The 27125-nt window shown below is 43.3% G+C and overlaps 1 protein-coding gene across 1 annotated transcript in view; it reads left to right on the forward strand.

The window, feature by feature from the left end:
- NALCN (sodium leak channel, non-selective) overlaps positions 1-27125 on the forward strand; it is a 690956-nt gene that overhangs the window by 121344 nt on the left and 542487 nt on the right. The window contains 1 exon segment of the mRNA XM_030201343.1: positions 11897-12048. Coding sequence (XP_030057203.1) covers positions 11897-12048 — 152 coding nt within the window.

The raw sequence follows: 27125 nt of genomic DNA on the forward strand, positions 1-27125 counted from the left end.
CAATAATACAACTAAACAACAACATATTCACCATGGTGTAAGTGTGTCTAGGCCTCCAATCCCCTGTAGAATAATATAAAGTACTTAAAGTACAGATAATAAAATTCCCTGATACATCATTGTGTCAACCTACTGTACATACGTAGATAATATCTGCCCACCACGAGACATATAAGAGGGCCCCATCCCTCTGCCTCCCAGCTGAGGTTAGTCCAGAGAGATACCCCATTTTTCGGCACTAGATGCTAAGAACTGATGTAATGGTCATCTCCTGTTCCATTATTCTACACATCCCTGTAGATAGGCTATAAAGCGCCCTCCATCAATAATACTGTGAAGATTTGTAACCCAATCTGTGGGCTTAGGTGACTAATGACATTTCCAATACAATGTGATCGTCAGCCTGGCCACCAAGAGCAAAAAAGTAAACAGATGGGTTCTGTCCAGTACCGCAAAGCCAGTGTCCATTTGAATCTGTAACATAGCCAGACGATAATAGCATGGGTAAACTTGTGAGGATATGCGACTATAAACACACCAAACAGTATCCCACAGTTGACCAAGCCTGGGGCAGTCCCACCACAGAGAGAGGGTGTAGTGTCATCAGTTCTTTGCTGTTTACGTGGCGTGAGATAGACTCACCTAAGCAATTTATATTGTGAGACTTGGTGCTCCACTGCTGTAACAGTTTTTCTCATAATCAGTGTAATCAAGACCCATTGCTCATCTGAAAAAGAATGCAGAAGATCCTATTCCCATTGGTGGCAATCCGTGATGAGCTTGTTCACCTGCTCTCCCAGCAAAGCTTTACAAAACAGATAATCCCTTCATGCAAATGTGATTCCCAGAACATAGACTCAACCGGATGTAATTTCCATGTAAAGGCTTCTCTATGTGAATGTAGAAAGTGGCAGAAGAATGAGGGGGTAAGGAACACTGGTCCAGAATCCGGGCTTTAGAGAGTATCACTCCATTGTATACGAATTAAATAACAGTCTTGATCCCATTCTCCTGTAACTAATCAAACTGGGTTCTACTTCCCTGTCTTGGGAAGAATAGAAAGGAGCCCTGAAGGGCCAGCAAGCAAGAAAGTTTAGGTTTCAGCTTGCAGTGTTTAATAATTTATATTCAGATAAATAACATAGACCAAGGGATAAGGCAAGAAGATTAAAAAAAAAAGAAGGGAACTTGTCTGATATCATGTCTGAGGTAACATAGATAATTGTTCCATTGCAGCCCATTGTTAGTCTGGTAATGCTTGCTGCCAGAAAAAAAAGAGTTCTCAGGTTTGCTGCACAATAATACTGTTTTAAATTAGGAAGAGCGAGACCTGATTGCATTAATGTCTTAAGAGTTATCCATGGTTTCTTGCCAGCCCAAATAAAGGCTGATGTAGCTCTATATAACTCTTCAATTAAGTTGTTTGGTATTATGCAGGGGACAAGCACACCTCAAGAGTGGAAATGATAAAGCACCAAGATGATTCGAGGTGGTGAAAAAACAATCTCTTTACTGATGGCTGTATATTCAATCTTGATTAAAATCGAGTACAAAGACACACTCCCAGACAGACTCACTCGTCATCAGATTCACTGCTTATTCTCTTTCTACTTCTTTCTTCCTGTCACCTGATCAGAGGCTCTGGTCTATTTGATTTGGATGATATGCGAGGTCTAGATCATGACATGGGCCTTGAGGAGTGGGGGTTGCAATATGGGGCTCTGGATTTAGCCCATTGATATATTTGACCCCTCTTTACATTTTGTTTCTTTTAATATAGTTTTTAAACTCATCCATTCAATCAATAGCATATTTTATCACCACATCAGAGTTGTCCTCTAATTTAAGTGCATCAGTGTGACTATGAAATTCTACTTTTGATGTTCTTTGAGGTTTCAATAAGTAGCATAATTAAATCTAGTGAGCACTTAAGTATTACACACCATTTATCTAAAAAAGATTGGTCATCTTGATACATAATGGGACGCTTCATAATTCTGAGACCTCTGATGGAGGCAATACTCCAACAAATAAGTATAAATCAATTCATTTTTTATCATATCATTTTTAATGTTGATAAAATCAGTCTGCTTATCTAAAAGTGATTGTGATGTCTCTTCATCTTCTTCTAATGAGCATTTCTCCTGTAATAAATTGTATAGACGATCTTCTGGATAACTCAAGATGTTGTGCCAGGGTTGAAAGGCCATGATGGGTCTTCAAGTAGTTGAAGTCCGAAGAGTGAGGAGAAAACCAATATTCCCATTCAAACACAAGCAATTCTCAGGAGTGGAAGTGATAAAGCACCAAGATGATCCGAAGTGGTGAAAAAACTATTTCTTCAATCTTGATTAAATTAAGTACAAAGACACAGTCCCAGACAGACTCACTCAAGTCATCAGATTCACTCCTAAAAAAGACCTAAATCTCGCATATCATCCAAATCAAATAGACAAGAGCCCAGATCAGGTGACAAGCAGTGAATTTGATTTGGAATAAAACAGCATCTATGCAGATTGGCTCTTCAGCCTCGCACTGGTGCCTACTTTACCAAAGATCTGCTCCCCTGAGGTTAAAATCCAGCTATGCTTCTGTTCCCACAACCTTGTAGCTCGGCTTCTCCTCTCTCTTTCTTCTCCCACACTTGTACCCCAGCTTCTCCATGTTCCTCTCTCCTCTCTACCCCTATAGTCCAGCATTTCCCTGTCCCCTCTCCCTTCCCCTCCAACGCTATGGTGCAGCAGCTCTGTGTCCCCTCTCTCTCCCCTTCCCCCTTATGGTCTAGCAGCTCCCTGGCCCTTTTTTCCCCCTGCCTCTCCCCCCAAAAAAATGCAGCTTCAGTAGGACAGCAGCTTGGAGGGGAGAGCTGCTGCAGGATAACCCAGCCTGGTGGCAAGAGACGTGGAGGGGCATTATTGAATGTCGCCGGCGATCTATGTTGGCGGCGGCGCTACAGCTGGCTGGAACCGTATTATCGAAAAAGATGGCCAGCCATCTTTCTTTTCAATAATACGGTTTAGCCCGGCCGAATGCCGTGGAGTTCGCCGGGTTTGAGATGGCCGGGTTTGTTTTTCAGCGATAATGGAAAGTTATGTCGGCCATCTCAAACCCCGGCCAAATTCAAGGCATTTGGCCGTGGGAGGAGCCAGCATTTTAGTGCACTGGCCCCCCTGACATGCCAGGACACCAACCAGCCACCCTAGGGGTCACTGTGGTGGACTTCAGAAAAGCTCCCACGTGCATAGCTCCCTTACTTTGGGAGCTGAGCCCCCCAAATCCCCCCCCCCCAACCCACTACCCACAAATGTACTGCACCCACTAAAATTGCTCCAGGGACCTGCATACAGCCTCTAGGACTTATTGCTGCTGTATAACTTTGGCACACCAGTTCACACCTGAAGACTAATCTCTCTGAAAAAGTCCTTTCTTGGAATAACGACGTTTACTCACAGTTAACTGCAGATCAGAGGTTGTGCCCCACTGGCAAAGAGTCCCCTGGTACTAAGATTAGCAGTAGGTCAGAGCTGGCACAATGGTGTACAATGCCCTCTTTCAGCACCTTTCAAGGTAATAGCTAAGTTCTCTAACGTGGGTAACACAGGAAAGGGAACTAAAAGTGGCTTACAAAAATGGCCACAAACGCATGGACTACAACAGGAAACAAAACAGGGCACACTCTGACCCAGTTAGCAGGGGGGAAAAGCACCATGGGAGTAGAGCTCAGTACCCTACACCCACCATAATGCATTGCTAATGTGACTCTGCAGGGCACCTGACAGAAAAGGTGTCACACTCACCCGAGAGCCACATCGCAACCAGGGAAAGGCTGTCGGAGGATACAACACATTCTGCTGTCATGGAGGTGGGTACAGCATTTGAGGCTGGCATACAGGCTGGCAAAAAAGGTTTTTAGTTTTATTTTTTTAGTTTGGAAGGGGATTGGTGACCATTGGGGGAGTATGGGGAGGTCATACCTCATTCCCTCCAGTGGTCATCTGGTCAGTTGGGGCACCTTTTTGAGGCTTGGTCGTGAAAATAAAAGGGCCAAGTAAAGCCGGCGAAATACTGCTTAACGCCGCTTTTTTTTCCATTATCGGCGAAAGCCGGCCATCTGGTAGCCACGCCCGTGCCCGCCCATGTCCCGCCTTTGCTAATCTACTGACACGCCCCCTTGAACTTTCGCCGACGAAGCGACGGGAAAGCGGCGATGCTGTTAAAAATGCCGCTTTTGATTATACCGATTTCACCGCTTTTAAGAAATCGCGGCCATCTTCCGATTTGTGTCGGAAGATGGCCAGCGATCACTTTCGATTATAAGCTGGACAGTTACACAAATCACAATGTTGTGCTTCTTCCTGGATTGTGTAAGTAGCAAACCATACAGTAAAAGTGAAAACCTTCTAAGTGTGGTTTACTGCTTACACAACCTGGGAAGGAGCACAACATCGAGGTTTCTGTAGCTGCATCTCCTGTGGGTCCAGCATCTCTCTCAATCTCTTCCCTCCATCTCTTACAGTCCAAGAACTCTCTTGGTCTGGCATTTCCCTCCTCTCCTGTCCCCCTCTCCCTTCAGTCTAGCACCTCTCCCTCTTCTTTCCTCAGCCTCCCTGACTTCTTTTTCTTCTTCCCTCAGCCCCCTCTGCAAGTTCAGCATCCCTCAGCAACCTCTGGGAGTTCAGCTACTATCTTCTTTTGTCAGCAAATTGTGTCAAAGGAGCAGTATGCAGCAGAGGAAAGGCTCCAGATCTGCCCAGGGAATGTGTCCTGACTGCTGCTGCCTGCAAAGAAGTAAAGAAGGGGGAGAAGGGGGTGGCTGGGGCAGAACAATGGAGAAGTGCTGGATCTGTGGCAGGAGGAGGAGAGAGGGATATGCTGCAACTTAAAAAACAAACAAACAAAATAACCACTGCTCTGTATGCTGGCACTGCGACACCCCTACCAGGTGCTTACGACACACTGGTTGAGAACCGCTGACTTAGAGGAAAGGAGGAATAGGGAGGATATGATGCAGACATTAAAATACTTAAAAGGTATTAATATGCAAACTAATCATTTTAAGAGATGAGGAAGCGGTAGAACTGGAGGCCATGAGTTGAGGTTGCAGTGTGGGAGCAATGCCAGGAAATACTTTTTCATAGAAAGAGTGGTAGATGCCTGGAATGCCCTCTTACGGGAGGTTGTAAAGATAAAAATGGTGATGGAATTCAGGAATGCATAGGATAAACACAGGAACTCTATATAGAAAGAGGATGGAATCCAATTAAAGCAAAACTTAAATGATCTCTTAACTGAAGTGAGCGTTGATGGCAGCTTCAGAGGTTGGAAAGCAAGACCAATGCTGGAAAGATCGCTAAGGTGTGGGTCCTGTAAATGGCAAAAACAAATCAGGATGAAGGCTGGAATGGGCTTCGAGTCAACTCCAGTAGTTGGAAAGTAGGACCGGTGCCAGGCAGACTGTGCCCCAAAATTGGCAGCAAGAGATAGAGATTAAGGGCCTGATTTTCGAAAGAGATCACTGGCCATCTTCCGACACAAATCGGGAGATGGCTGGTGATCTCCTGAAGTCGGCCAAATCGGTATAATCGAAAGCCGATTTTGGCCGGCTTCAACTGCGTTCCGTCGTGGGGCTGGTGAAAGTTCAAGGGGGCGTGTCGGCATGGTAGTGAAGGCGGGACGGGGGCATGCGTTGAGATGGCTGGCTTTGCCCGATAATGGAAAAAAGAAAGCCGGCCTTAATGAGAATTTGGTCCGCTTTATTTGGACCCTTTTTTTTCAGGTCTAAGTCCCCAAAAAGTGCCCGAACTGATCAGATGACCACCAGAGGGATCGGGGATCACCTCCCCTGACTCCCCCAGTGGTCACTAACCCCCCTCCCACCCTCAAAAAAAACAACTTTCAAAACTTTTTTGCCAGCCTCTATACCAGCCTTAAATGTCATACTCAGGTCCCAGCAGTATACAGGTCCCTGGAGCAATTTTAGTGGGTGCAGTGGACTTCAGGCAGGCGGACCCAGGCCCATCCTCACCTACCTTTTACACTTGTGGTGGTAAATGGGAGCCCTCCAAACCCCCCCCCCAAAACCCACTGTACCCACATGTAGGTGCCCCCCTTCACCCCTTAAGGCTATGGTAGTGGTGTATAGTTGTGGGGAGTGGGTTTTGGGGGGCTCAGCATCCAAGGTAAGGGAGCTATGCACCTGGGAGCTATTTTTATTTATTGTTTTACTTTTTAGAAGTGCCCCCTAGGGTGCCCGGTTGGTGTCCTGGCATGTGAGGGGGACCAGTGCACTACGAATCCTGGCCCCTCCCACTACCAAATGCCTTGGATTTGGTCGGGTTTGAGATCGCCGGCTTCGGTTTCCATTATGGGCAAAAACCAAGACCGACCATCTCAAACTCGGCCATCTCTGACATTTGGGCGGCCCCAACTGTATTATCAAAAAAAAAAGATGGCCGCCCATCTTTTTCGAAAATATGGTTGGCTCTGCCCCTTCGCGGTGCCGTACTCGGAGATGGCCGGCGCCTTTCGATTATCCCCCTCAATGTATACTAGTGTTTTATCTTGAAAAAATGGGACCTTTGCAGAGTGCCAAATTCAGGTCTGGCTACCTTGTTGCACAAATTGGATGAACCATGCAGGTCTTTATCTGCTGACATTTACTATGTTGGTCCCAAGCAATTTACTCTGTGAATTGTGTGGAGAGAGAAATTGTCTTCAAGTACCAAGAAATGTAGAAATGCAGTCCAGGAAGAAGAAAATGTGGCAGAAGGATACAGAATTAATTCCCATCATTTTGGTTGGCACAGGCCTGATTAAAAGGAATGTTCAAGCACATCTGGATATGTTGCCTATACATATTATGTTTTATGAAATCCAGAAGGAAGCTGTGCAAGTACTGAGACGATACTCCTCATACCTTGGCTTAGGAGTGAGGTTCATTAGTTCATTATGAGCACCACTAGCCATTTGGAGACATTACCCCCCTCCCCCCACCACAGAAAACTCAATCTGTCAGAGGTGGCTCTGCACAGTCAGAAAAAGACAAAGAAATATATAAGGAAAATATTTGGATAAAGTGGTGCTGTAGCCAGGGTGACAGCTCTGTGGGAAAACACTTTGCAAGACCAGGACACTATTAATGACTTTATGGTGAGAATATTAAAAGGACATTTTAAAACAATCCAGGAACTAAGACCTTTGAAGTTAAAATGATGAAATACTTTGACACACACCAGACAGAACTTAAAGGTCTGGGTTTCCTATCATATTATAAACCACAGCACTCATAAACATTGCAGCAGCAAACAGCATACTGAGAGACTGGGGGCAAGATGCACTAAAGACTCATTAAAGCCCTTTCCTTACCAATTCCCTTAGCGAATCGGTAAGGAACAGGCATGCATCAAGGAATAGGAATGCAAATGAGCTGCTTGTAGCTCACTTGCATTCTCTATTCCGTCGTTAAACAGTCGGCCGGTCGAGCACGCAGAGCAGCCAAGCGTTATGCTGGCTGCTCTGCGCATGCCAAATACGCCGCCCGAAGACGCCGCACTGCTCACCCCCCTCCGATGCGGCTTCACAGAGGACAGTGCAGTTGAGGACGCCCATCCAAAAAAAACGTCCATTTTGGCCGTCATTCCCCCTGCAATAATAAAAATGTCTTTTTTGTCAGTGCTTGACTCAGCTGAGAGAACTGGAAGTCTTAGAGCCAATCACAGCGCGTTTAGCTCGGCTAAACGCGTTGTGATTGGCTCAGGGACTTCCAGGTGCCACTGAATATCCCCTGTGATTGCCTCGACACTGTGCGGTTAATGTCAGGGCAGTCCGGAGGCAGAGTCAGTGAGGACCCAGCATTTACTGTATGCTTAGCTATGTGGGTGTTGGCACTGAATATTATTTTGGTGGGTTACCTGGATATTCAGTGCCAATGACAACCCTAGCATTGCCTATTTGGGTTAGATTGAGCCTGCAGTGGTCAGCAACTTTAAAACTGCTAAATGCCTTGGGTGGAATATTGGTGTATTTGATTCCTGCCAAATAACAGGCTTAAACTAAACAAATAGTACCAGCATGATCAACACATTATGGGAGCAATTCTGCAGTTGGCACATCTAACTAGATTAGTAAACTATAACAAAAACCCTTATCAAAACGCTTCAAATTAAAGAAAAAATTCTCATTAGTTTATAATGTACAAATAATTGTTTTTTTAAAAAACAATAAAAAATGTATAAATAATTTTTTGTTGTGCTCAGTTTTTTTTGGTACATTGCCGTGAACAGTCCAAGTTTTGCAGGAACACCACATTCACATCATAGCACATCCTACCTCCATCCTAATCAAAATATAATGAAATGACAAACAATATCCAAAAGATGATATCAAACACTACTATTTCAAAAAAAGAGGATATTGTATAGCAGCTACTTAGCTTATGTAGGAATTGTGCAAGTCCAGAGATCTTCTTCCTACAAAATTCTTGTTCACCACAATACTTTTTACAAAAAAACACTCCGTGCAAAACGTAGGATCAACAGATCACTGTTCAAAGATTTTAGTTCCCAACATGGGCCATGTTTCGCCAAATTAATGGCGTCTTCAGGGGAACTGATTGTTCAGCAAAACCATGGAGGAGCATCACCCTTTCTGGTTCAAAACCCCCTCTGTGGTTTTGCTGAACAATCAGTTCCCCTGAAAACGCCGTTAATTTGGCGAAACATGGCCCATGTTGGGAACTAAAATCTTTGAACAGTGATCTGTTGATCCTACGTTTTGCACGAAGTGTTTTTTTGTAAAAAGTATTGTGGTGAACAAGAATTTTGTAGGAAGAAGATCTCTGGACTGGCACAATTCCTACATATGCTAAGTAGCTGCTATACAATATCCTCTTTTTTTGAAATAGTAGTGTTTGATATCATCTTTTGGATATTGTTTGTCATTTCATTATATTTTGATTAGGATGGAGGTAGGATGTGCTATGATGTGAATGTGGTGTTCCTGCAAAACTTGGACTGTTCACGGCAATGCACCAAAAAAAACTGAGCACAACAAAAAATTATTTATACATTTTTTATTGTTTTTTAAAAAAACAATTATTTGTACATTATAAACTAATGAGAAATTTTTCTTTAATTTGAAGCATTTTGATAAGGGTTTCTGTTATAGTTTACTAATTTGATATTTGAAACCGATTTTTGTGGTCACCCAGAATTGTGTTTGACATTTAACTAGATGCCTGGAGGGCATGTAGTAGGAGCCTATTCTATAAAGGAATGTAGGCAACTAGTTTGCTTTACAGAATTCTAGGCGTAACCAAGGAAATATGTGTCTAACATTTAGGCAATTGTGCTTATGCCAGCCATAGATGTGGTGTATGTGCAAGCACCTCAGTGTGGCAGATACCCACATAACTTAACTCATGTGGGAGGGCATACCCTTGATTTAGTCCTCACGCAGTCAGATTCTTCACTGTTCCCATCTGTTTTCTCTAGTGCACTTCACCCTTGGACTGAACACTTGATTATTTACTTCTCGATCACGCTTTCTGTCCCTCATTCTCAGGAATATCTATCCCCACCATATAAATTCTCTAGGAGTCTGTCTAAGATAGACCCTTCTGATATTTCCTCCTCCCTTTTCTGTTTTCCCCCAGTTTTCGATTCTTTGTCTGTTGAAGATATGGCTACTAGTTTTCTTAATGTACTTTCCTCAGCGCTGGATCAGATTGCCCCTATGCAGCCAGTTTGTACTTCCACCTCCGCTAACAAACAACCGTGGTATCATGGTGGGTTACGTCTTTTGAAAAGGCAACTTTGTAGAGCTGAGTGTTGTTGGCTACACTCTTAAGTCTTCAGACAACCTTCTAAGTTATTGTGCTGTCTTGAAACACAATAATTACCATCTAAAAACTGCTAAATCCCTTTATCTCAAGAATCGTATTAAAAAGGCTCCAAACCTCACTAAAGAACCTTTCTCTATTTTTCACCATTTGACATCTCCTCCAAAAGACAACTGTATTCCAGGGGGGGGGGGGGGGGGACTCACCTGTACCCTCAGCTGAAACTCTTTCCCTTTATTTTCATTCCAAGGTTCAAGATCTTGTTAAGTCTCTCCCTTCCCTCACCTCCATGGAGCTCGGTCCCTTCTGTCTTCACCTTTAATCTCTTTATCAACTGGAGATAAGATCTCTTCTTCATTTGTTGGTTCTCATCATGGTCGTCTTTTCAATTGCAGACCCTCCACTCACTAACTAAAACAGTCTCAGGCATGCATGCCACTACCTGTCCCCTTGATCCATTTCCTTCTCCTTGGTTATCGACTCCCCAACTCTACCTCTTGCAGAAGCTTCTTTCAATCATAAATTTTAGTCTGCCCTCAGGACAGGTGCCATTATCTTGGAAAGTCACTGTGGTGTGCCCCATTCTCAAGAAACCATCTTTAGACCCTCTATTCCCACACATTATTACCCTGTTTCCAATTTGTGTTTTTTTTCTAAGGTTCTGGAAAAGATTATTTTCTCCCAATTATCTCTGTTTGCTGATAAAACATTAGCTCTTCACCCAAGGAAATATGGGTTTAGACCTCTTTGTAGCACAGAAACAGCACCCATTTTTATTGTTCCCACCTTTGTAATTCCCATATCCCTTATTTGTTGTGTTTGTCTGTCCTACGTAGATTGAAAGCTCTTTCGAGCAGGGACTGTCTCTTTATGTCCAATGTACAGCGCTGCATACGTCTAGTAGCGCTATAGAAATGATTAGTAGTAGTAGAAACGGTCCTTACTGTAGTCCTGAACGAAATTTATTCCCATTTAGATAAACATCAGATCGTCCTTGCTGTCTCACTTGATCTGCTTCATTTGATCTGGTTAATCACACCGCTTTGTTATCCCATTTATCTTGATGGGTATCACTGGTTCTGTACTATCTTCATTTTCTTTTTATCTCTCTGATCATTCTTTTCAAGTTTTTACTATATCTTCTAATGCTAGGCCATGCCCATTATCCAGTGGTGTTCCACAGGGTTCAGTTCCTTCGCCACTACTTTTTAATTTGTTCCTAAGTCCTCTTGCAACTCTTATTCAATCTATGGGTATTTTATTTTACTTCTATGCTGGCAACATACTCCTGGCCCGGTCTGTAATTCCATTTTTATTTTTTATTTTCGAACGTGTGACACTAACTGGGTGGTAATTGGCAGTGTATGCGTGCTGACAATTACCGCCCGGTTAACACGTGAGACATTACCGCTAAGTAAATGGGTGGCGGTAAGGTCTCAGACCCAAAATTGACATGCGCCAATTTTTATTTTGCTGCACGTCCATTTTCGCCCCCCCCACCCCAAAATAAATTTTTTACAGTTGCGCTGAAAAATGGATCTGCCCGTTTCCAAAGCACATTCTTACACTAGCGCAGGCCATTTTTCAGCGCACCTTAGTAAAAGGACCCTTAAATGTAAATGAGAAGCATAAATTATAGTATAAGATAATTTTGAGGACAGTTTTTAATGGTACTTACCTGAGAAAAATGGCCTGACTGAGAATTGTTCTCCTTGTAATTGGCTGAAAGTGTGCATGGCTTCCATAATGTTCTTTCTTTTAACCACAGAAAATGAGGCTTTCCTATTGGCATGTTTAGAACAGCACACGTGGATCTGATTTTCAAATTTACAAGTGCTATTCTGCTATTCCATTTTTCCCCACACATGTAACAAGTGCGAAGTGTTCAAATGTGTTTTTAGTGTGCTCATTTTGCAGTTGATAATTTGTCAGAGAAATTTCCTGATGTACATATTTTAATTTTCATCTATTAGGACTACTTTACAGTTGCTCTCTAAGTGAATTCAAATTGAGTAGTTATTAATTTGTCTTAATAGACTATATATTTTGCTTTCACAGAAATGTGACCTGGAACAATTTAGCTATTCCAGATACTCACTGTTCACCAGATGGAGAAGGATATCAATGTCCACGAGGCTTTAAGTGCATGGATCTTAAAGATCTGGGACTTACAAGGCAAGAACTGGGCTACAGTGGCTTTAATGAGATAGGTCTGTCTTACTGTTAAAAACATATTTTCAGTATTCATTTAAAATGTTTACAAAAGTGATACAATATATGGACTAATGATAGTTTGACAAACAATTCTATTTGAAATTAGTGTACTGGAAAGCATGTTTCCCAATAGATAACTTGTATTTTCTGCATAAAACATTTGGCTTTAAGCCAGTGGTCTGTTTTCCAGGTACTCTGGACTTTTGAATGTTGAAATAATTTCATAATGTACGTCTGCATGTCCTAACCATTGAGAAGTAGAAACTATATAACTGAATGATATTGCCTATTTGAAAGTCTGAGGGCTTCTTTTCCAAAGCCGTACTACCGATTCCTGCACAGCAAATGAGAGGAAGCCCATAGGAATTGAATTGGCTTCCTCTCATTTGCCGCACTGAGAATCGCTAGTGCGGCGGCTTTATAAAAGAAGCCCTGAATGTTTTTAGTGATTGGAGCATTGAATTGTCAATCAAAAATTCCAAGTTTCTAATCACAACTATGTATGTTATTTGAAGAATTATTTTCCCACATTTTGAGCCTATGAATTAAATTTTTACTATATAAAAATATGTTAAAACTAATTTTAGGATCAAGTCATTCTATTCCCTTGTACCTTCTGCTCTTATTCCTATTGATCCAATACAAATGTAGGGCTTCTTTTACAAAGCCATGCTAGCGATTCCCATATGGCAAATGAGAGGAAGCCCATAGGAATTGAATGGGTTCCTTTCATTAGCTGCGCCGGAATCGCTAGCGCAGCTTTGTAAAAGAAACCCTTAGAGATCTATTTACTAAGTTGCATTATGGCAATAATGCATTTTATTGACCAATTAGCACACACCAATTGCCATTAATATATATTATGTGCCAAAACACAGCATAATGCAAAATTTGATCTTAGTATTAATTAAATAATAATAAGCAGCAAGGCATGTAAAAGTATGCAAAACAGCTGATTATTATACAGCATGAATAACACAGCTTGTAATAATGTTTGCAAGATATGTTATTCATGGAACGTTAACAACACTGAAAGAAGTGACCTTAATTTTCCTCTGAACCAGTGATTCTCATCCCAGGCTTCGGGCCACACTTAAGCAATCAGGTTTTCAAGACTTCCAAAATAAATATATGAAATAGTTTTGCATACTGTGTAGGTAGTGCATACAAATTTTCCTCACGCATATTTATTATAGATATCCTCAAAATATGACTAGCTGGGTGTACCCCAAGGACTGGGTTAAGAACCCCTGTTCTGGACCAGTGACCTGCTAATATGCGGGCCACTTTTTGCAGGGAACAACTGAAAGTGACCAGTAATTAGAAAATATAGCTTTTCACATTCCCTCTTTCCCTTAAAAAATGGCTCTCCCAGACCCATCCACCCCCATCCCTAATCCTAATCCTTTTAGAACATTCCAAGCCCCCTCCTAAATCTGCCACCACTCCTCTAGCCCCAGTCCCTATAGAACATTGAAAATCTCCCTATGAACTCGCCCCTACTTTACTCCTTTCCCCATGGTATCTTATTGGAGAACCCCTAGTGGGTATTGGGGATAAGGAGCAATCTCAGTTCTTTTCTGCCTGTGAAGCTCCCTCTTGACAAATTATACCCACATGAACCTAGAAGTAGTATACATGCTACTGCTGCTAGGGGTCAGCTTGCCAATTAAGGAAATGCAGCATATGGGAGGTGGATTTCCTTTTTGCTGTGACTGTTGCATTGCCAGTGAGATATGTATTATAGTATTTTGGCTATGAAAGATGTAGAATAATTTTGACAGGGTTGGACATTGGGTCTTATTTATGCTTTTATTTGGTTATGAATAATCTAAATTTTATCACAAACAGTGCAGGACCAAAGCAAAAAAAAAAAAAAGGCAAAAGAAAAAAGCTAACAAATCAAAAAACAGCATATGTGCACTGAAATCCACTCATTCATTCATAAGTGTGACTGTTTAGAGTGATTTGAAACATGTGAGCCCATTAGCTGCTGCTTCTTTTTGGGATTTTTTCAAGCAAGCAAGGGAGCATCCTCATCACATCCCTGCAAACACAAACTCCAACCCTACCCTGTCCTCAAGCTCAAACTCCATCCTCACCCTGTCCCCACAAGCTTTGACCCCATCCCCACCCTGTCTCTAAAGCTTTGACCCTGTTCTTTCATGTTTTGTGCTTTTATATATTATGTAAGGCCTTTTGTAGGCCCATAACCAATATAACCAAAATGTGTGGGAAAATGTGGGATACAAATGCAATAAATAAATAAATAAAAATATTAAACATGTATGTATTCAAATTTTAATCAAAATACTGTTATGATTTTATTCCGTGGACGAATAATAAACCATCAACAATCTCAGGATTCAGCATGGTTCTCCTTTCTTCACTGTTCCTTTCCACAATAGAAAATGTGTTCTCAGAAGATGTGCTGGTAGTAGGAATGCTCAAGATCCCCCGTACAAGTTTGATAGTTTTGGCCAGCACTTTTGCTTATTTTTCCAAAATAACAAAACAAAACAATAACAAAAATCATCATTAGCATTACTTGAACATAAATTACTGTCCAGTTCCAAACATGCTAAGTCACATGCATTTGGCGTGTGACACACATTTGTGCCTCTTCTCACACTCACACTCACATTCATTTGGGCCCACCTCACATGCATTCTGGCTCCCAGGCAGTGTTCCCTCTAAGCTGCGTGGCCGCATACCATTTTTTAAGTTGCCGCTCAGCAGTTTTTCACTGCTGCATAGAATGGGTATCAGGACTTTCCCCACCTCCCTCCTGCCACTATCCTGCCGATACTGCTGTTGCTTCTTTAGATGAGCAGCAGTGGCAGCAAAATAAGCTGTACTCACCCTGGGGTTGGACTCTCCATAGGTACAGCTGCCGGTCCCACCCTCTTGGACTTCACTTCCTGTTCTGGGGCAGCTGGCAGCCACACCAATGGAGAGTCTGGCCCTGTGGTTAGTGTAGTTTCTTTTGCCTCCACTGATACTCATCCGGAGAAGCAACAGCAGCAATGGCAGGGGTGTCAGGGCAGGAGGAGGGAACCGAGGGGAGGTAGATGCTGGATTGGGGCGAACAGAGGTGGGACAGAGGCTGGATGGGAGAAGGAAAGTAGAGGTTGGATGGAAGGGGAGGAATGAGGGCAGACGCTGGATGGAAGTGAGGAGAGAGAGAGGGGGCATGTAGTTCAGATTTATAAATCTGTTAATCCTGACTTTTTAAAATTGGGTTTCAACATTTATTGCGGGTATACATTTAAATGCTGATATTTACATGTGTAAATTCCAAATAGGGCTTCTAAAATAAGGAGCACAATGCTTTTAGATCTGAAACACTTTTCTGGTATTCTTTAACTCTTCTTATCTCCCTTTTAGATCCAAGGCTGTATACCTCATTACTTTGAAGGGCATAATCGAAAGGGGCACCCAAGTTTTCCTGAGGACATCCTCGCAGGACGTCCCGGCGAAAGGGCGGGGAAACCCGTATTATAAAAGAAGATGAGCGTCCATCTTTCATTTCGATAATACGGTCAGGGACGCCCAAATCGCGATATTTTGGTCGACCTTAAAGATGGTCGTCCTTACAGATGGTCATCCCCGATTTTCAACGATAATGGAAACCGAGGATGCCCATCTCAGAAACGACCAAATGCAAGCCATTTGGTCGTGGGAGGAGCCAGCATTCGTAGTGCACTGGTCCCCCTCACATGCCAGTACACCAACCAGGCACCCTACGGGGCACTGCAGTGGACTTCATAAATTGCTCCCAGATACATAGCTCCCTTACCTTGTGTGCTGAGATCCCCACCCCCCCCCCAAACCCACTCCCCACAACTGTTCACCACTACCATAGCCTTAAGGGGTGAAGGGTGGCACCTACATGTGTGTACAGTGGGTTTGTGGTGGGTTTTGAAAGGCTCACATTTACCATCACAAGTGTAGCAGGTAGGGGGGGATGGACCTGGGTCCGCCTGCCTGAAGTGCACTGTACCCACTAAAACTGCTCCAGGGACCTGCATACTGCTGTCATGGAGCTGGGTATGACATTTGAAGCTGGCATAGAGGCTGGCAAAAAATATTTTTAAAGTTTATTTTTTTAGGGTGGGAGGGGGTTGGTGACCACTGGGGGAGTAAAGGGAGATCATCCCTGATTCCCTCCGGTGGTCATCTGGTCAGTTTGGGCACCTTTTTGAGGCTTGGTCGTAACAACAAAATGGACCAAGTAAAGTTGCCCAAGTGCTCGTCCGAGACGCCCTTCTTTTTCTATTATCGGTCGAGAACGCCCATGTGTTAGGCACGCCCAAGTCCCGCCTTCGCTACACTTCCGACACGCCCCTGTGAACTTTGGTTGTCCCCACGACGGAAAGCAGTTGATGACGCCCAAAATCGGCTTTTGATTATGCCGATTTGGGCGACCCTGTGAGAAGGATGCCCATCTCCCGATTTGTGTCAAAAGATGGGCGCCCTTCTCTTTCGAAAATAAACCTCTTTGTGTGTCTCAGTTATATTTCTGCTGTAAAGTTACAAAAAACCCACAACACCAAATGCCTGTTAACATTAAACAGGCACTACTAGTGTATAGAGTTCTAGGTAGTGGTTTAAAATCCAAAACTTCCTTTAAACCTGAAAAAAGAAATAAATGTACATTTTCTGGTTATAAATATATAAGGTTTTTTTTTCACCTTTTTGTCAAGGCTCATTCATTAAAGAACTGTGTTCCATTTTTAAAGGCCCGTGGTGCTGTGTTTTTTTTGTTTAGAATCTATGCTTAGTTCATATCAGCCCAGCGCCTAACTTTATGCAACCTACAGTGCAGCAATTTTCAACCTTTTTCATCTCGTGGCACAATGACAAGGTGCAGAAATTGTCAAGGCACATCATCAGTATTTTAAAGATATATTTTATCATTTAACAAATGAGTATTAAGATTGTGTTCAAAGTTCAATAATTAAAATTTTAATCATTGTGTAATCTTTATAGCCACAAATAACATGCAATAATTTAAAGTGAATACCCCCCTCCCCCATCACCACCATCACCCTCATATCTTTAAAATAGTAAGGCTTGGAAGGTCTTTCTATACATGTTAAGCATTGGTGACAAATGAAAACAGATGCAACAGGAGAACTGCACTTGGTTCCATGTGCCATCAAAAATATCATCCTCCACAGGACCTTCCAACCCTAACCCTAACCACACCAAAGGCCTGAATTAGACACTCTGTGCTACTGTCCCACTCAAAAGATACACTGTATGGAGGCTTGGTGTAATGATGATCCATACAATTTTGGTAAAAAACAGCAACAAGTCTTTAACATAAAGTTTCCCCTGGTCTAATACTAAGTAGAAAAGAGTTAAAAAAGTAGAGATTAAATCAATTTGCTCAGACTCTGAAAAACAATATTACAGTTACAATTTAAAAAAATTTACAGGGTAATCTTTCATAGAAAAACAGAAAATTGTGAGGAAATTCCTAGCTATGTAAACCCCCAAATTCTCAGAACTGAATTAGTTAAATAAGGCTCACCAGTCAATCTTGGCTTTAGGGGACAGACACCAGCATTGTGTGCATCCTCGGTATTTGCAGCCAGTACATCCTACAGTGCTGGCATATGCCTCACATTTTTTTCTCCAATCTTATACCAGACAAAAACTAGGAAAGCATACACAAACTTTTGACTCAGTCTCAGTAATGCTTTCTCTAAGATCAGCTTCACTTCAGAACTCAGCTTACCAATATGTTCACATTTCTTCATTGTTAAGTCTTATGCCCCCACCGTGTCATTGGTCATTCAGGTGTATATGCTTTATATTATATTATATTTGCTTACCTGTTCACCATAGTTATCCAACTTAGCCTTTTATCCAAATAAAGTATATAAATATAGTCATCTTTAAGACTCTTTTTATAGATTTTAGCCCAGGGAATGTCATCCGACGTAGACTATGTTTTGCTATATATACGTAATAGCTGTATCAAGGTAATTCCCAGTGTCGGGCATCAAGAAGCCTCCATTCTCTGGCGTTTTTTTCTGCAGCGGTCAGTGACAGAGGCAGCAGGCAGTAATTCAGACAGCCTGCTTGCACCAACCTGAGCCTGCTCTCTGAGGCTTCCCGTCTATGTGGAAGCGGGAAATTACGTTAGAGAGTAGAGTTGGAGTTGGTGCAAGCAGGCTGACTGAATCACTGCCTGTTGCCTTCGACCGCTGCAGAAGAAAACTTTAAATTCTGAGTCACTAGCTGGGGATGGGGGAGCAGCTGCGGCATACTGGTTGAAAAACGCTGCTATAGAGAATTACCACCCAGGTGTAATTTCTTAAAAGGCTTCATGTTCACTGAACGTTTTATAAAATACTATCACACTTTTGCACATGCAAGCTTAAAATCTGTTTTCTCTCCTAGAAGCCTTATACAAAATTATCCTTCACATACCACAAAGAGCATTTTATTCTTTTTAAGAGAGATGTGTCAGATTCACCATTATTTGATTAATGCCAATTTAACCCCTGTAGTAAAATTATTCACTTAGGTGCCCTTGTATTAAGCTCCATTAAGCAGCTAGCTTGGGTTTTATTGTTACTTGTTTCTTCTGTCTCTGTACCTCCTTGCTGATGTTTGCTCTCTGTTTGTGCTTGTACACAGGTATTTAGCTCCATATTGCATGCTGCCCAATTCATGCTCCCCTCCCCCGCTACAGTGTGAAGGTGATGTCACTCTCCCGCCAGGATATCTTCCCACCCGGTGCAAGGTTCTTGTGTCTTTGGCTCCATATTGCACACTGCCTGATTCTAGCTCCCCTCCCCTGCTACAGTGTGAAGGTCTTCGGCTTCATATTGTACGCAGCCCGATTCTAGCTCCCCTTCCCCGCTAGAGTGTGAAGGTAATGCAACTCTCCAACGAGGGTATCTTCCCACCCAGTGCAAGGCGCTTGTGTATTGTTACTGCTTCTACTGTCCCTGTATCTTTTTGCTGATGTTTGCTCACTGTTTGTGCTTGTATACAGGTCTTTGGCTTCATATTGCACGCTTCCCAATTCCAGCTCCTTTCCCTTGCAACAGTTTGAAGATGATGTCACTCTTTAAAATTAAGAATGGTACCGGAAGATTGGAGGGTGGCCAGTGCAATGCCAATTTTTAAAAAAGGATCCAGAGGTGATCCGGGAAATTATAGGCCGGTGAGCGTGACGTCGGTGCTGGGCAAAATGGTAGAGACTAAAGGACAAAATTACAGAGCATATTCAAAAGCATGGATTAATGAGACGAAAGCCAACATGGATTTAGTGAAGGGAAATCTTGCCTCACCAATCTACTGCATTTCTTTGAAGGGGTGAACAAATATATGGATAAAGGTGAGCTGGTTGATATTGATGGGTATAATCGAACGCGGATGCCCATCTCCATGGGCGACTATCTCCGACGACGGGTATGCGAAGGGGCAGGACAGACTGTGTTTTCGAAAAAGATGGGTGTCCATCTTTTGTTTCGATAATACGGTTGGTGCCGGGCAAATCCATCAGATTTGGGTGGACTTGAGCTGGGCGGTTTCGATTTTCAGCGATAATGGAAACCAAAGCCGCCCAGCTCAAAAACGAACAACTTCAAGGCATTTGATCGTGGGAGGGGCCAGGATTCGTAGTGCACTGGTCCCCTTCACATGCCAGGACACCAACCGGGCACCCTAGGGGGGACTTGTAAAAAGTTAAAAAAAAATTTTAAATACCTCCCAAGTCCATTCCCTTACCTTGGGTGCTGAGCCCCCCAAATCCCCCCAAAACCCACTGCCCACAACTCTACACCATTACCATAGCACTTATGGGTGAAGGGGGGCACCTAGATGTGGGTACAGTGGGTTTTGGGGGCGGTTTGGAGGGCTCCCATTTACCAGCACAAGTGTAACAGGTAGGGGGGGATGGGCCTGGGTCCACCTGCCTGAAGTCCACTGCACCCACTAACAACTGCTCCAGGGACCTGCATACTGCTGTCATGGAGCTGGGTATGACATTTGAGGCTGGCATACAGGGCTGGCATAAAAAAGTTTTTAAAATTCTTTTTTTTTGGTGGTGGTGGGGGGTTAGTGACCACTGGGGGAGTCAGGGGAGGTCATCCCCGATTCCCTAGTTGGGGCACTTTTTGGGGACTTGTTCGTGAAAAAATGGTCCAAAAAAAGCGACCCAAATTCTCGCTACTGCCGCCCTTCTTTTTTCCATTATTGGCCGAGGGCGCCCAGCTCCTCAGCCGATAAACACGCCCCAGTCCTGCCTTCACCATGCCTCCGACACGCCCCCGTCAGCTTTGTTCGTTCCCGTGACAGACTGCAGTTGGAGGCGCCCAAAATCGACTTTTGATTATACCGATTTGGGCGCCCATGAGAGAAAGACTCCCATCTCCCGATTTGGGTCGAAATATGGGCATCTTTCTCTTTCGAAAATAAGCTGGATTGTGTATTTGGATTTTCAAAAGGCATTTGACAAAGTACTTCATGAAAGACTCCAGAGGAAACTGGAAAGTCATGGGATAGGAGGTAGTGTTCTATTGTGGATTAAAAACTGGTTATAAGATAGAAAACATAGAGTAGTGTTAAATGGTCAGTATTCCCAATGGAGAAGGGTAGATAGTGTGGTACCCCAGGTATTTGCTAGGACCGCTGCTTTTTAACATATTTATAAATGATCTAGAGATGGGAGTAACTAGTGAGTAATTAAATTTGCTGACGACACAAAGTTATTCAAAGTTGTTAAATCACAGGAGGATTGTGAAAAATTACAAGAGGACCTTTACGAGACTGGGATACTGGGCATCCAAATGGCAGATGACATTTAATGTGAGCAAATGCAAAGTGGTGCATGTGGGAAAGAGGCACCTGAACTAATGTGATGCAAGGTTCCACATTAGGAGTCACCAACCAGGAAAGGGATCTAGGTGTCATCATGAATGATATGTTGAAACCCTCTGCTCAGTGTGCGGTGGTAGTAAGAAAGCAAATAGAATGTTAGGTATTATTAGGAAAGTAATGGAAAACAAAAATGAGGACATTATAATGCCTTTGTATCACTCCATGGTGTGACAGCACCTCAAATGCTGTGTGCAATTCTGGTCACCGCAATTCAAAAAAGATATATTAGAAATAGAAAATTAGAAGTGCGACAAAAATGATAAAGGGATGGGATGACTTCCCTATGAGGAACAGCTAAAGCGCCTAGGGCTCTTCAGCTTGGAGAAAAGATGGCTGAGGGGAGATATGATAGAGGTCTATAGAATAATGAGTGGAGTGGAACAGTTAGACATGAATCACTTGTTTACTGTTTCCAAAAGTTCTAGGACTAGGGGGAATGCTATGAAGCTACAAAGTTGTAAGTTTAAAACAAATTGGTGAAAATATTTCTTTACGTGTGATTAAACTCTGGAATTCATTGCCAGAGAATGTGGAAAGCAGTTAGCTTATCAGGGTTTAAAAAGGTTTGGATAATTTCTTAAAAGAAAAGTCCATAAGCTATTTTTAAGATGGACTTGGGGAATATCCACCACTTATTTCTAGGATATGCAGCATAAAATGTATGTATTGTGCTGTTTTGAGATTTTGCCAGGTTCTTGTAACTTGAATTGAGCACTGTTGGAAACAGGATGCTGAGCTTGATGGAGCTTTGGTCTGTCCCAGTATGGCAATACTTATGTTCTTATGTTCCCACCGGTGCAAGATGCTTGTGCCAGAGGCGTGTGCCGAGGGAGCTCCTTGTGCGCTCTCTAGGTGCCTCCTTGGGCACCTCTGTGGTAAGTCTCCTCCCTCTACTCCTCGCTATGCGTACCTCTCCTGGCCCTACGATGGCACCCTCATCTGCTCTCCCCATCTCCCTCTCTCCCCATCCCGGTGCTCCACCGGCCGCAGCCCCACCCCCCACTGTATGCAATCTTCCTACTGCTTTTGCCCCATCCGCCCCCATGCTGCCTCCTCTTGATCTCTGACTGTCTAGCCTTTTGAAGGTAGGTGTACTTAATGTACGTTCACTCCGTCATGAATCACGGAGACCTGGCTACATATCTGGTTACACTGTTTTACTCTTAGATGCTTGCCCTTCTGACTTTCTCTCTCTTCATATTCCCCGCCCATCCCACCCCACCCCATATTTCGCTCTTCTCTCTACATTACACAATGCACCATCAAACCTCTCGTAATTTCAGAAGGTCTTTTTGCTGTGCCGATCCACAAAGCAGGTAATACATTGGATTTTGTCTTCTCCTCCCCTACTCTGAATATTCTTTCTGGCTCTCTCCTTGCTGTGCCCATTGTCTGGTCTGACCACTACCTTCTTACATTCTCTGTAGCAATCCTCTCCCAGTCCCCATCTCCTATTTCTCAAAGGCCATTGGTGAAGAAGTGCTCTCCGCTCTCTCTTACTATTTTGTCCCCCCTCCCCTTCTCTGCCTGTAGACCTTTGTGTCTCCCACCTAGACCATTCACTCCATTCACTTCTCGACCAGAATGCACCCTTGGTTAGCAGAGCACCTTCCCATGCCCACTCTGCCCCCTAGTTTTCCTCCGCACTCTGCCTTCTGCACTCCCAACTTCATTCTGCAGAAAAGAAATGATGGAAATATCATTCTGCCTCATCCCATGCCTTCTTTCCCATTCGCTATTGTGAATCCTGTCGCACACTTCGCTCAGCCAAAGCCGCCTTCTTTAGCAACAAAAGCATTTGTTCTTTTAACCTCCCCCAGGTGCTATTTTGCATTCTTCATTGAACTGCCCCGTCCTCTGGATCACCCCAGATTTTGACCCCTCTATTCTCTCATTGCATTCCCTTTCATCTGCTTGCCAGACGAAAACAGCCCTTCTTCGCTCTGCATTACTTCCTACTCTTCCTTCTTCCCCCTCTCCAAACCCTCTTCCTGCCTCTGTTCATACCCCAGTCTCACTCTCTCCTTCGTCCTTTCTGTCTCCCCTCCTTCTGCCACCTGTCCATCCTCATCTTGGTCTTCATTTAATTTGGCCACTTCACTACTCTTACCCCATCTCTGAGCTCCCTCAATCCTTTGTCTTCCCCTGATGATCCCTGGCCTGCTGCCATTGTTAAGCGCCTAGCTCGCTCTGTCATCCCTCATCTATTCCCCCTACTTTTTTCCTCACTGTCTGAGGGTACGGTGTCCTCCACTTGGAAACATGCGTCTGTCCACCCTCTTCTCAGAAAGCCACACTTAGACTCAGCAACTTCTGTGAATTTTTACCCCATCTCCAACCTACCCTTTTTCTCCAAAGTTCTAGAAAAACTTGTTGACCCACAACTTACCCAGCACATTGATTCCAGTAACATCCTGCACCCCTTCCAGGTGGGCTTTCACCCAAACCATAGCACTGAATCCTTACTTATTTTCCTCTATTATCTCAATTGTAGTTCTCTGGATCAACATTTTTCAGTGATCCTGATATCCCTAGATCTGTCCTCTGCTTTCAACCTTGTTGATCACATGCTCCTGCTTCAACCTCTTTGCTCAGTTGGTATCTCCGTCACTGTCCCCTCTTGGTTCACTAGTTGTATCTCCGACCGCTCCTACCATCTCTTGTTCAACTGTGAATCTACCTACCCTTTTCCGTACACTCAGGAGTCCCTCAGGGTTCCATACTTGCGCCTGCTCTGTTTAACATTTTCTTGTCCCCCTTCTTTACTGGCATTCAAAACCACACTTGCACACCTTTTTGCTATGCAGACGACTTTCAGATTTTCTTTAGGGTCACCAATTCTTCTTCAGTCACCACTCTCAACAACTAAGGTTTTCTAAGGTTTTCATGGGGCTTAAGTCCAACCTCCCATTTCTCTACAGCTCCAGATGTGAAGTGTTTTCTCTTCTTCATGTCACACCTCCCTCCCCGCCCCTAGCCTTGACAGCAAACCTCTAGTGTACAAGGACTCCAATAAGATCTTAGGTGACACATTTGATTCCTCTTTGACCTTTAAACCTCACATTGACTCTGTTCTTTGCTCATCCTTCTTTGCCTTCCATCAAATCTATTCAGTTCACTCTCTCCTCCCAGCCTCTTTATTACTTCCTCTCCTCCATGCCCTTGTAATATCACATCTGGATTAGTGCAGCTCCATTTGTGCTGGCCGCCCTGTCCAAAGCATCAAACTCTTACAGCTAGTCCAATCTACTATGGTTAAACTTCTCCACTATGCCCATCGCTTTGATCACGTCACCCCCCTCCTACAGTCCAGACACTGGCCCCCGATCTCTGCCCATATTACAGTCAAAATACTCTGGTGTATAAATCTAGATTTTCCTCTGGCCCTTTCTATACTATTTATCCCCTACTCTCCCCTCCGTTGCCTTAGATCTGCTGACAACATTCTCCTCGTATTACCTCCACCATTTCTCATCCACTTCAACCACACCTGTGACGCTACCTTCAGTTACTTAGGCCAAAGCTTTGGAATGACCTCCTTCACCGTATCCATGACCAACCCATCATCTTCACTGTTAAGCAGGCCTTGAAAACCCATCTCAATACTGTGTTCTACTTGCCTACACCCTAGACTTCCTATGTACCTGCTACCTCCCATCTCCTTTTCTCCTATTATTCTCTACAGCTGCTAATCTTTCTCTCTTTTTTACATGCATTTTGTAATCCGCTTTGAAGTGTATTCCAGGCCCTCTGCAGTATATCAAGTTTGTGTATTAAATAAATAAAAATGAATAAGTATGCATCTGCACCATTGGCTAGCATGTGTTAAACAGCAAAAATAGAAGAATCAGTTCAAATGCAGAGGAGTGGTGTGGACATGGTGTGGATGTCTTCACACTCCATGGTAATGGTTTTTGGCACATCCAGTTGCCAAATAGAATCCCATAATCCTTGCCCACTTCAAGGGGGTTTGTTGTGGCTCTTCTGCCTCTTGGCTGTCCATTATGAGAGCAATTGCATTATTTATTGCATTTGTATCCCACATTTTCCCACCTCTTTGCAGGCTCAATGTGGCTTACAATATACATCATGAATGGTGGCAACATGAAAAAATATACATTTAGTATTACAGAAGGATCTTGGGTAACATGATAATAAAACATGATAGTAGTTTAACAAGCAAAATTGTAAGACAGTTCTGGATATATGTATAGGAGTTCACATTTATTGATCTTTGTGGTATGCCTTGTTAAAGAGATGGTCTTCAATAGTTTGCGGAAGTTGGTTAGTTCATAGGTCGTTTTTAAGTTGCGCGGCAGCGCATTCCAGAATTGTGTGCTCAGGTAGGAAAAGGTTGACGCATGCGTTAGTTTGTATTTTAGACCTTTACAGTTGGGGAAGTGAAGATTAAGGAATTGGCAGGATGATTTTTTAGCATTCCTGGGTGGTAAGTCTATCAGGTCTGACATGTAGGCTGGGGCGTCTCCATGAATGATTTTGTGAACTAGGGTGCATATTTTGAACGTGATGTGTTCTTTAAGTGGGAGCCAGTGTAGCTTTTCTCGTAGGGGATTAGCACTTTCATATTTTGTTTTACCGAATATGAGTCTAGCTGCAGTGTTCTGAGCTGTCTGAAGTTTGTTGATTATTTGCTCTTTGCAACCAGCGTAGAGTGCGTTGCAGTAGTCTAGATGACTGAGTACCATTGATTGTACTAGGTTGTGGAAGACGGTCCTTCTTCAGTGTAGATGATTGCCTTGTCTTCCAGTACAAGCTGCTGGAGGACCTTTACTTGCTTGCAGAGGACTGCTTCCTCTGCTGGTTGAAAAGTTGCATCTACTTACTTAGGAACCTTTTTACTAAGCTGCTTAAGCATCTACGAGTGCCCAATGCGCCAAAATGGAGTTACCACATGGCTACCGTGTGGGCCTTGCAGTAATTTCATTTTTGGTGCGTGTCCGCTACGTGGGTCCCCCCCCCACCCAAGTTTTTTATTTTCTGGCGCGCGTCAGCTACACGCTCCAAGTGGCATTTGGCACACGTAGGTCATTATTGCCCAGTTACCATGTGAGACTTTACCGCTAGGTCAATGGCTGGTGGTAAGGTCTCAGACCCAAAATGGATGCATGGCAATTTTGATTTTGCCACACGTGCATTTTTGGCAAAAATTTTAAAAAGGGTTTTTTTTTACAGGTGCACTGAAAAATGGATTGGCGCGCGCCCAAAACCTATGCCTACACTACCGCAAGCCATTTTTCAGCGTACCTTAGTAAAAGGACCCCTCAGACTTTTATGATAGCTGTTGCTGAGTAGCTAGCATACTGCCATGCAGCTTGCAGTTCTGCAAGTAATTCTTCACTTAGGAGCCCTTTTACAAAGGCACGTTAGGCACTACGTGCGTTCAGCATGCACCAAAACGAGACTTCCAGACTTCCGTGCCCCCTTGGTGGTAATTTCAGATTTGGCATGCGCCCATACCGCCTGGATGTTTTAGTTATTTCCTCCCATCTGCTAGATCAGTGGGTGGCGTAAAGGGCTCAGTTTTACCGCAGGCCCTTTTCCTATCCCATTTTTAAAAAACACCTTTTTTTACAGATGCAGTAAAAACTGGCCTGGTGTGTGCGCCTATACTACCGCAGGTCATTTTTTACCGTGGCTTAGTAATAGAATTCCTTGGTGAGGGCTCTGTGTATAGAAATGCCTCAGTTGCCACAGGTCCCTGGAGCAAAGTCTTTGTTTCAGCACGGGTTTCTGTTGGAGCCATCTCTAATCATAGTTTTGACAAAAGTGAGAGAAGAAAGAATGAGGAGTAATATGTAGCTGCTGAGTGGAGATAGACAGAAGAAAGAAATAGAAAAAATGATTAAGGGGAATGATCATCTTCGAAGACAGATGTAGAGAGGAAAGGAAGACAGGATAAGAAAGAAGAAATAAAAATGAGACTCTATGAAAAGAACTTAGATAAAAATGTCACAAGAAATGTTGAAAGGAGAGGCTGGGGCCAAGTGGGTAGTAAAATGTAATGTCGGACAACAAATGTAGAATGCATTGTATTTTCAGTTAAGTAACTAGAACATTTAATCTCCAAATGTCAACCCTGATAACTTAAATTTACATAGTACAGAAGGAAATACATTTCTGTATCTCCAGTGTTGCAAAGAATTCAGAT

This window comes from Microcaecilia unicolor, chromosome 4 (assembly GCF_901765095.1).
Source record: "Microcaecilia unicolor chromosome 4, aMicUni1.1, whole genome shotgun sequence".
Taxonomy (NCBI): domain Eukaryota; kingdom Metazoa; phylum Chordata; class Amphibia; order Gymnophiona; family Siphonopidae; genus Microcaecilia; species Microcaecilia unicolor.